Source organism: Leuresthes tenuis, unplaced genomic scaffold (genome assembly GCF_036924035.1).
Source record: "Leuresthes tenuis unplaced genomic scaffold, fLeuTen1.0.hap1 SCAF_13, whole genome shotgun sequence".
NCBI lineage: Eukaryota > Metazoa > Chordata > Actinopteri > Atheriniformes > Atherinopsidae > Leuresthes > Leuresthes tenuis.
In genome coordinates, this window is record NW_027325367.1 from 623036 (window position 1) to 634230 (window position 11195).

Below are 11195 nucleotides of genomic sequence, written 5' to 3' on the forward strand. Positions count from 1 at the left end.
CAGGGCCAAAGTAACCCCAGAGCCAAAGTAACCCCAGAGCCAAAGTAACCCCAGGGCCAAAGTAACCCCAGAGCCAAAGTGACCCCAGGGCCAAAGTGACCCCAGGGCCAGAGTAACCCCAGGGCCAAAGTAACCCCAGAGCCAAAGTAACCCCAGAGCCAAAGTAACCCCAGGGCCAAAGTAACCCCAGGGCCAAAGTAACCCCAGAGCCAAAGTAACCCCAGAGCCAAAGTAACCCCAGGGCCAAAGTAACCCCAGGGCCAAAGTAACCCCAGGGCCAAAGTAACCCCAGAGCCAAAGTAACCCCAGGGCCAAAGTAACCCCAGGGCCAAAGTAACCCCAGGGCCAAAGTGACCCCAGGGCCAAAGTAACCCCAGAGCCAAAGTAACCCCAGAGCCAAAGTAACCCCAGGGCCAAAGTCACCCCAGGGCCAAAGTAACCCCAGGGCCAAAGTGACCCCAGGGCCAGAGTAACCCCAGGGCCAAAGTAACCCCAGAGCCAAAGTAACCCCAGAGCCAAAGTAACCCCAGGGCCAGAGTAACCCCAGGGCCAAAGTGACCCCAGGGCCAAAGTAACCCCAGAGCCAAAGTAACCCCAGAGCCAAAGTAACCCCAGGGCCAAAGTAACCCCAGGGCCAAAGTAACCCCAGGGCCAGAGTAACCCCAGGGCCAAAGTAACCCCAGGACCAAAGTAACCCCAGAGCCAAAGTAACCCCGGAGCCAAAGTAACCCCGGAGCCAAAGTAACCCCAGGGCCAAAGTGACCCCAGGGCCAGAGTAACCCCAGGGCCAAAGTAACCCCAGGGCCAGAGTAACCCCAGGGCCAAAGTAACCCCAGGGCCAAAGTAACCCCAGGGCCAGAGTAACCCCAGGGCCAAAGTAACCCCAGGGCCAAAGTAACCCCAGGGCCAAAGTAACCCCAGGGCCAGAGTAACCCCAGGGCCAAAGTAACCCCAGGGCCAAAGTAACCCCAGGGCCAAAGTAACCCCAGGGCCAGAGTAACCCCAGAGCCAGAGTAACCCCAGGGCCAAAGTAACCCCAGGGCCAAAGTAACCCCAGGGCCAAAGTAACCCCAGGGCCAAAGTTCCCCTTAATAACCCGTCTCGTCTCCAGCACCAACCGGGCTTCCGCTTCACTCATCATGACTTGACGGCTGATATTTAAAGGCTTTATGCTCATTGGATAGTTGATGGTGGACTCTCTTTAACGTGCACAACGTCCTCGTTGTGTTCTGCTCGGCCCATAAAACAGTTCTGGGACGGGAACATCTAAGTTGTGGCAGGAGTTCATGTGTGGCCTCATATATTTCCTCGTTTGTCTCTGATTTAATGGGCTCGTTTGTGGGATGAACCCACAGCACCGGTCGGTGCGTCAGTCTTAGAGCTCAGAACTGCTTTTAAGGAGGACCTCCTGCTTTAAGGGTTCAGCTCCTCGCTCTGAGATGTGAGGAAACGGCCACAGGACTCTGATTACTGACTCCCTGCCTGAGCCGTAAAGGCTCGTAAACACACTGACAGCGGGAGCAGGACCCCCGGGCATCAGCTGCTTTTATTGGTGGGTCATAAAGTGTGAAGCAGTTTGTATTTACAGCAGAGAGGCGTCTCATAAAGTCTCTGACGGACGCTGCAGCTTCAGGGACCTCCAGCCTCTCTGTGGCTGCAGAGACCTGCAGGATGAATGTTTTCATTGTTTTCATCAGAATGAACCTGATTCCTTCTCTCCTCGTTTATTCTTCCCTTTCTTTTCCTCCGTTCTTTTATTCCTTCTTTGACATATTTTAATCCCTCATCTGTTATTAAACAGAGAAACTTTACATTTACAGTCTTAATTAGTTCAGTCAGAGAAGTGATGGAAGCAGCAGCTCCTCCTGACCTCTGACCTTCACTCATTAACACACAGAGCTGCTCCTCATCCCTCTTAATGACTCAAAGTAAAACGCTGTGTTTTATAAAACTGGGACAGACTGACTGTATATTCAGCTGCTTCCCGACTCCAGGACTCGCTGAGCGGCTCGGAGCGGCGTTTAAAAGCTGCTGGCTTTAAACGCCGAGTCAGCAGCTCTGTGACGGGCCAATAAAAACCCTTCAGTGCAGCAGGATGCTCCAAAGCTTGGATGTGAAGCAGCTGGAAGCCCGGAAGGCTCTGAGGAATCAACCCAGTCCCTGAGGTTTAGATGAATGCTTGATGGCTCCGGTTCTGGCAGTTCTGTGACCCGGTCTGACCCTGACTGACCCGGTCTGACCCGGTCTGACCCTGACTGACCCGGTCTGACCCGGTCTGACCCGGTCTGACCCGGTCTGACCCGGTCTGACCCTGACTGATGCCAGAGTAGCTCCTTCATCATGATTCACCTTTACTGAGGAACCTTTTGTCCCTGAACCGTTAATACGAGCCTCGGTGTTGCACTCTGCAGGCTGTTATTCTCTCAGCCCGAGCCGAGCCGAGCCGAGCCGGTTCTGACCCGTAGCCGGTTCTGACCCGTAGCCGGTTCTGACCCGTACCGGTAGCTCTCTAATCTCTTCTGTTCCTCCTGTCTGTCCTCAGGTCCGGGTGATGGTCCGGATCTGCTCGGCCCAGAGCAGCGAGTCCTCAGAGTCCATGTCTTTCCTGAAGGTCGACGGCAGGAGGAAGCAGCTCACTCTGAGCGAGACGGCGGCTGCTGGTCGATCCTCTGCCTCCGTGCCGAAGACCTTCGCCTTCGACGCCGTCTTCTCCCAGGACGCCTCACAGGTGGGAGGAGCTCTGCCTCACAGGTGGGAGGAGCTCTGTCTCACAGGTGGGAGGAGCTCTGTCTCACAGGTGGGAGGAGCTCTGCCTCACAGGTGGGAGGAGCTCTGCCTCACAGGTGGGAGGAGTTCTGTCTCACAGGTGGGAGGAGCTCTGCCTCACAGGTGGGAGGAGCTCTGCCTGACAGGTGGGAGGAGTTCTGCCTGACAGGTGGGAGGAGTTCTGTCTCACAGGTGGGAGGAGCTCTGCCTGACAGGTGGGAGGAGCTCTGCCTCACAGGTGGGAGGAGCTCTGTCTCACAGGTGGGAGGAGCTCTCTCTCACAGGTGGGAGGAGCTCTGCCTCACAGGTGGGAGGAGCTCTGCCTCACAGGTGGGAGGAGTTCTGCCTCACAGGTGGGAGGAGTTCTGGTTTTGTCCTGGTTCTGGTTCTGATGGAGGTTTCTTCCTGTTAAAGGGAGTTTTTTCTCTCCACAGACGCCTCCTGCAGCTCAGGATCAGAGAGAAGTTTCAGTTAATCTGCTGGTTTCCTGAGCTCAGACACTTTTTTAATTGGTTCTGTATGAATTGGACTGATTTGGAATTTAATTAATTGGATTAATTAGAATAAATTGGATTCTAATTGGCTTGAATTGGACTGAACCTTTGAAGTGCCTTTGCTGTAATTTGGCGTTTTATGAATAAACTGAACTGACCCGGGGGGGTTCCTCTGACCCGGTGGGCCTCAGTCGGAGGTCAGTTGAGTCGATTGGTTGTTGGTGACCGGCGGTGGATGATGGTCGCGTCTGAACTAACCATCGTAGCATTCTGAGTCGTACCTGATCGCAGTTTAATGACAGCCGCACTCATGATTGTTGTTGTTTACACTGGATCTGCCTCCTGATAGGCTGAGGTGTGTTCAGGGACCGTGGCAGAAGTCATCCAGTCGGTGGTGAACGGTGCAGACGGCTGCATCTTCTGCTTCGGACATGCTAACCTGGGTAACTATCCAGTTCTCTCCTTTATACACAGAGTACTTAAACGTCTCACTCATCCCTGACTCCGCCCCCTCAGGTAAGACATACACCATGATTGGTCGAGACTGCTCCACGCAGAGTCTGGGGGTGGTGCCCACAGCGATCTCCTGGCTCTTTAAGGTGATCGAGGAGCGCAGAGAGAAGTCTGGAGTTCGTTTCTCCATCAGGGTGTCGGCGGTGGAGATCTCTGGTCCGGAGGAGACGCTGACGGACCTCCTGGCTGAACTCTCCTCCTCAGCTGGGGGCCTCCAGGAGGCTCCGGGCCCCGCCGTGGCGCTGAGGGAGGATCCCGTCTGTGGATCTCAGGTTATCTTCTACTTTACTTCTTAATGTCTCCTTCCTTCTGGTGAGGAACTAGATCTATGACCAGATTTTTAGAGTAAACGGTTAAAAGGAGGTCATGTGACCTGTTCTGATCCGAAGAGTTCTGAGTTAGTTTCTGACAGTAATGAGACGGGTACGCCGGGGGAATTATGATTGGATGGAAGCCCGACGGGAAGCTGCGGCGAGTGGAGACTCAGCTGAGTGTCGTTTTACATCCAAACTGGACCGGATGGACAGGAAAGGAAGTGTTTCACGACATGAAGTAACAACAAGTGGTGTGACACGACTAAATAATGATTAATGATTCACTGTAAAAGCAAGTCGTGAGAAATGAGACCAAGTTAGTATCTGATGTGATGAGATGAACATGAAGCACGACCTGAAGGAAAACGAACCCCCCATTATATTACGTTTATTATTTATTATATATAATATATATATTTATTATATTATGTATATATAAGATATATATTTATTATATATTATATATAATATATATATTTATTATATTATATATATAATATATATATTTATTATATATTATTATATATAATATATATATTTATTATTTATTATATATATTTATTATGTATTATTATATATAATATATATATTTATTATATTATGTATATATAATATATATATTTATTATATATTATTATATATAATATATATATTTATTATATATTATGTATATATAATATATTATATTTATTATATATTATATATATAATATATATATATTTATTATATGATATATATATATAATATATATATTTATTATATTATGTATATATAATATATATATTTATTATATATTATTATATATAATATATATATTTGTTATTATATTATATATATATAATATATATATTTATTATATTATCAGACACGCCGCAGAGCTCCTGACTTTCTAACCTCGTCTGCTGTGATTGGCTGACAGGTGTCAGGGAGGCTTCTCTGCTTTTAAACCCCCAGATCTCGTCTCCTTGGCTCCTTCCCTTCCTCTCCTCCCTGTGACCTCCTCTTCACCTCGGTGACTTCATCACTTGACCTTCCTTCGTCACATTCAGCCTGCTTTAGTTTAACTGATATCTGGGCTAATCGGGCACAATGAGGACCAAAACCTCTGTAACAGGATTCTTTGTGAAATCACACTTGAACTTTTCCGTGTTCTTGTTCCTTTTGCTCAGCTTCAGAATCAGACGGAACTTCGGGCGACCAACGCCGAGCGGGCGGCGTTCTTCCTGGACGCCGCCCTGGCTCAGCGGAGGAGCAGCCGGACGCCGGGCGACCAGGAGGCCCGGAGGAACTCCCACTTCCTGTTCACTCTGCATCTGTACCAGGAGCGGCTGGACAAGAGCAACAAGGCAGCAGGTTAGAGTCTGAAGGTGGAGTTTTTCACGTGGAGCTCGTTAGAAAAGGGACAGAAAAGGGAGCTTTTCTCCCGTTGAGCCTTCAGCAGGAACCTCATCGCTGCTGCTTTGGGTCCAAATGTGAAGTCTCCAGACTGCAGGAGAATTATTGCATATTAATATTATGTTTTTATGCCTTTAGCAGACGCTTTTATCCAAAGCAACTCACCGGTAGGCAGGTAGGGACCTGAGGACCCCTACTGGAGGTAATACCTTTCATGCAGGGGGTTTAAACCCAGGTGGGTTAACACCACTCTATCCAGCCCCATATTAATATGATGCATTCAGGCAGGCATAATGGGGGGTGCTCAGGTGGTGAGGACCTGTAAATGTGTAGAATTTATCCTGAGAATAGACCCCGAAGTGAACCCAGGAGCCGGGATCTTTTTGCTGATTAGGATTAGAAATGTGTCTCCTAACAACAAACAGCATGAAAACAGCAGGAATAAATTCTCCCTGCAGCTGCTTCTGCTCTTTCCTTCTGCTGCTCGTTTCCAAACATGTAGCCGCTAATTAGCTTCATGTCCAATCACCACAGGATCATTTACAAGCCAAGGCCTCCTCCGCCCAGCAGAGTCATTTCCACAGTTACTGGTGTTCAGCTCTGTGTCCACGGCTGGAATAAATCTGCATGGCTAATGAGGCCCGGCGGCCCGCAGTTTATGGACTTTATGGAGTTTATGGAGTTTATGGAGTTTATGGAGTTTATGGAGCTCTCAGCTGCCCTCAGCTGCCCTCAGCTGCCCTCAGCTGCCCCCAGCTGCCCTCAGCTGCCCTCAGCTGCCCTCAGCTGCCCTCAGCTGCCCTCAGCTGCCCTCAGCTGCTCTCAGCTGCCCTCAGCTGCTCTCAGCTGCTCTCAGCTGCTCTCAGCTGCCCTCGGCTGCCCTCGGCCGCCCTCGGCCGCCCCCGGCCGCCCTCAGCCGCCCTCAGCCGCCCTCAGCCGCCCTCAGCCGCCCTCAGCCGCCCTCAGCCGCCCTCAGCCGCCCTCAGCCGCCCTCAGCCGCCCTCAGCCGCCCTCAGCCGCCCTCAGCCGCCCTCAGCCGCCCTCAGCCGCCCTCAGCCGCCCTCAGCCGCCCTCAGCTGCCCTCAGCTGCCCTCAGCACTGTGTAAATCCTGCTGATGTGGACGGTTGATCTTTCACACCATCGTTACGCTGAATTACTGCAGCTGAAACGATACTGAAAGCTTATCAGAGGCTGATTTACTCACTTTAAACACATCCTCAGTCCGTGTTTGAACGTGTTCATGTGTGGTTATTGGTGAGCTGTAATCTCTGCAGACTCATGCAGTTTGACAGAGCTTTTGTCCAGAGAAAGCCGGATTAGCAGATAAACACTGCAGATACAGACACAACAGACCTAGAATAACAAAGATTAGCTCGTTGGTGTTGATCTGGATCTTAATCTGGACGACAAACATCGCCTTTTCTGCTGCTGTTTGCTCTCAGAAATCCTTCTGAACAGCTTCAGTTTGCACACATTCAGCACAGATATTTATTCACTTAATGGCACATAATTCTGAATCTCAGGGAGACGCCTCGGTGAGACATGGATGAAGTGTTTAAACTGATCGATCGATCGATTGATTGATTGATTGATTGATTGACCTGAGGCAGAACGTTGCTGCAGCAGTAATGAGCCGTTAGAAGCATCTGAACTTAGTAAAGCTGCATATAAACATGTCTTTGTGTCTCTCTGCGGCAGTCGCCCACCAATCGGAAGGTCGGTGGTTCGACTCTGGCTTCCCCAGAATACATGTCGAAGCGTCCTTGGGCAAGACACTGAACCCCACGTTGCTCCCCCAGTGTATCATTGGGGGTATGAATGTGTGTGAATGCTTAGAAAGCACGTAGTTATATCCTAAGACGTGCTGTATGAATGTGTGTGAGTGGGGTGAATGCGGCATGTAGTGAAGCGCTTTGAGTGGTCAGCTAGACTAGAAAAGCGCTATACAAGTACAAGTCCATTTACCATTTGTGTCTCTTTGTGTGTCTTTGTGTCTCTTTGTGTGTCTTTGTGTGTGTTTGTGTCTCTTTGTGTGTCTCTTTGTGTGTCTTTGTGTGTCTCTTTGTGTGTCTTTGTGTGTCTCTTTGTGTGTCTCTTTGTGTCTCTTTGTGTGTCTTTGTGTGTCTTTGTGTCTCTGTGTGTCTCTTTGTGTGTCTCTTTGTGTGTCTTTGTGTGTCTCTTTGTGTGTCTCTTTGTGTCTCTTTGTGTGTCTTTGTGTGTGTTTGTGTCTCTTTGTGTCTCTTTGTGTGTCTTTGTGTGTCTCTTTGTGTGTCTCTTTGTGTCTCTTTGTGTGTCTTTGTGTGTGTTTGTGTCTCTTTGTGTCTCTTTGTGTGTCTTTGTGTGTGTTTGTGTGTGTCTCTTTGTGTCTCTTTGTGTGTCTTTGTGTGTGTTTGTGTCTCTTTGTGTCTCTTTGTGTGTCTTTGTGTGTCTTTGTGTGTCTCTTTGTGTGTCTCTTTGTGTGTGTTTGTGTCTCTTTGTGTGTCTCTTTGTGTGTCTTTGTGTGTCTCTTTGTGTGTCTCTTTGTGTGTGTTTGTGTGTGTCTCTTTGTGTCTCTTTGTGTGTCTTTGTGTGTGTGTGTGTCTCTTTGTGTCTCTTTGTGTGTCTTTGTGTGTCTCTTTGTGTGTCTCTTTGTGTGTGTTTGTGTGTGTCTCTTTGTGTCTCTTTGTGTGTCTTTGTGTGTGTGTGTGTCTCTTTGTGTCTCTTTGTGTCTCTTTGTGTGTCTTTGTGTGTGTTTGTGTCTCTTTGTGTCTCTTTGTGTCTCTTTGTGTCTCTTTGTGTGTCTTTGTGTGTCTTTGTGTGTCTCTTTGTGTGTCTTTGTGTGTCTTTGTGTGTCTCTTTGTGTGTCTTTGTGTCTCTCTGTGTGTCTTTGTGTCTCTTTGTGTGTCTCTTTGTGTGTCTTTGTGTGTGTTTGTGTCTCTTTGTGTGTCTTTGTGTGTCTTTGTGTGTCTTTGTGTGTCTTTGTGTCTCTTTGTGTGTCTTTGTGTGTCTTTGTGTCTCTCTGTGTGTCTTTGTGTGTCTCTTTGTGTGTCTTTGTGTCTCTTTGTGTGTCTTTGTGTGTCTTTGTGTGTGTTTGTGTGTCTTTGTGTCTCTTTGTGTGTGTTTGTGTCTCTTTGTGTCTCTTTGTGTGTGTTTGTGTGTCTTTGTGTGTCTTTGTGTCTCTTTGTGTGTCTCTGTGTCTCTTTGTGTCTCTTTGTGTCTCTTTGTGTGTCTTTGTGTGTCTTTGTGTCTCTTTGTGTGTGTTTGTGTGTGTTTGTGTGTCTTTGTGTGTCTTTGTGTCTCTTTGTGTCTCTTTGTGTGTGTTTGTGTGTCTTTGTGTGTCTCAGTGTCCGGCCGGAGCCGCCTCCACCTCCTGGATCTGGGCAGCTGTGAGACGGACATCAGTCGGACCAGAGAAGGAGGCGGAGCTCAGTGCCTGTCTCTGTCGGCGCTGGGAAACGTCATCCTGGCGCTCGCCAACGGGGCGAAACACATCCCCTACAGGTAGGAGGTCAGAGGGGGCAGCATCTGACAGCCTCATGCATCTTTAATGAGCATCCGGCCCACATGGCTGCTCAGGCTGATGAATAAATCGCTCTGTGATGCTGACTGACTGTTTTCACTCCTCTGGGTGTTTGGTATTCAGCCTGATTGTTCTGTGGAGCTCCGGCTGTATTTCTAGGCTTAATTTTTCTGGCTTAACGCTGCTCTTTGAAGGGTGAAGAGTCCCATCATTTGTGTGGTTCTCAGGGCGAAAGGAAGCCTTTGAAAGAAAGAAGGATAAGATGTTTGTTGGCCTTCACTCTCCTGTTAACAGCAGAAGGAAAGTCAGTCTGCAGCAAAGCGGCTGAACCCTGCAGGAGTCCAACGGAGTGGGGGTGCTTCGTGGCTTTGAACCTCCTCCTTACTGTAAGGAAGCTGAGATGCAGCAAAGAAAATGAGACTCCGGTGTGAAGTTATCAGGTCATTTCCCCATAAAGGCAGCTGATGGAAGCACTCACTGGTTTGAAAGCAGTGGAGATTAAAGCCCAACTCATGAGGTTTCAGCTCCAGAAACAGTTTAGACTGTAGTATGTAAATTCAGGGCAGAACCCTCGTCTTCAAAGGCAGGATTTCACACGTCTGACTGCAGATCAGGAGTGGCGTGAGGTTCAAAGCCGCCCATGAATGTGAGATGAGAGACGGCTCCTTTCTGCCCAACTGTTGCCTGCTGTAATGAGTGGGCTCTGGGGGATTCGGCGTCTTTCTTTCCCATCTTTCTTCGGGCTAACGAGGGCTTTCTTGATGTATTATTCAGGGACAGCAAGCTCACCATGCTGCTCAGCGAATCCCTGGGAAACATCAACTGTCGAACCACCATGATCGCCCACGTCTCCGACTCTCCGTCCGGCTACATGGAGACGCTGACCACGGTGCAGCTGGCCTCCCGCATCCACCGCATGAGGAAGAAGAAGTCCAAAGTACTACACCTGTTATTCACCTGTTATTCACCTGTTATTCACCTGTTATTCACCTGTTATTCAGCTGTTATTCAGCTGTTATTCAGCTGTTATTCATCTGTTATTCACCTGTTATTCAGCTGTTATTCACCTGTTATTCACCTGTTATTCACCTGTTATTCAGCTGTTATTCATCTGTTATTCACCTGTTATTCACCTGTTATTCACCTGTTATTCACCTGTTATTCACCTGTTATTCAGCTGTTATTCAGCTGTTATTCAGCTGTTATTCAGCTGTTATTCACCTGTTATTCAGCTGTTATTCACCTGTTATTCAGCTGTTATTCACCTGTTATTCAGCTGTTATTCATCTGTTATTCACCTGTTATTCACCTGTTATTCACCTGTTATTCACCTGTTATTCACCTGTTATTCACCTGTTATTCACCTGTTATTCAGCTGTTATTCACCTGTTATTCAGCTGTTATTCACCTGTTATTCAGCTGTTATTCACCTGTTATTCAGCTGTTATTCAGCTGTTATTCACCTGTTATTCAGCTGTTATTCAGCTGTTATTCACCTGTTATTCAGCTGTTATTCATCTGTTATTCACCTGTTATTCACCTGTTATTCAGCTGTTATTCACCTGTTATTCACCTGTTATTCAGCTGTTATTCACCTGTTATTCACCTGTTATTCAGCTGTTATTCATCTGTTATTCACCTGTTATTCACCTGTTATTCACCTGTTATTCACCTGTTATTCACCTGTTATTCACCTGTTATTCACCTGTTATTCAGCTGTTATTCACCTGTTATTCAGCTGTTATTCACCTGTTATTCAGCTGTTATTCACCTGTTATTCAGCTGTTATTCATCTGTTATTCACCTGTTATTCAGCTGTTATTCAGCTGTTATTCACCTGTTATTCAGCTGTTATTCATCTGTTATTCAGCTGTTATTCAGCTGTTATTCACCTGTTATTCACCTGTTATTCACCTGTTATTCACCTGTTATTCAGCTGTTATTCACCTGTTATTCAGCTGTTATTCACCTGTTATTCAGCTGTTATTCACCTGTTATTCAGCTGTTATTCACCTGTTATTCACCTGTTATTCAGCTGTTATTCACCTGTTATTCAGCTGTTATTCAGCTGTTATTCACCTGTTATTCAGCTGTTATTCACCTGTTATTCACCTGTTATTCAGCTGTTCTGCAGCTGTTATTCTGCTGTTATTCAGCTGTTATTCACCTGTTATTCAGCTGTTATTCACCTGTTATTCAGCTGTTATTCACCT

At 47.6% G+C, this 11195-nt stretch overlaps 1 protein-coding gene across 4 annotated transcripts in view; it reads left to right on the forward strand.

The window, feature by feature from the left end:
• Positions 1-11195, forward strand: part of LOC140266912 (kinesin-like protein KIF26A) — a 51439-nt gene that overhangs the window by 26097 nt on the left and 14147 nt on the right. For all 4 annotated transcript variants that reach the window (XM_072362045.1, XM_072362044.1, XM_072362047.1 and 1 more), the window contains 6 exons: positions 2543-2728; positions 3610-3703; positions 3777-4045; positions 5257-5440; positions 8807-8963; positions 9757-9919. In XM_072362045.1, the coding sequence (XP_072218146.1) occupies positions 2543-2728; positions 3610-3703; positions 3777-4045; positions 5257-5440; positions 8807-8963; positions 9757-9919 (1053 nt within the window). The remainder of the gene's footprint in view (positions 1-2542; positions 2729-3609; positions 3704-3776; positions 4046-5256; positions 5441-8806; positions 8964-9756; positions 9920-11195) is intronic.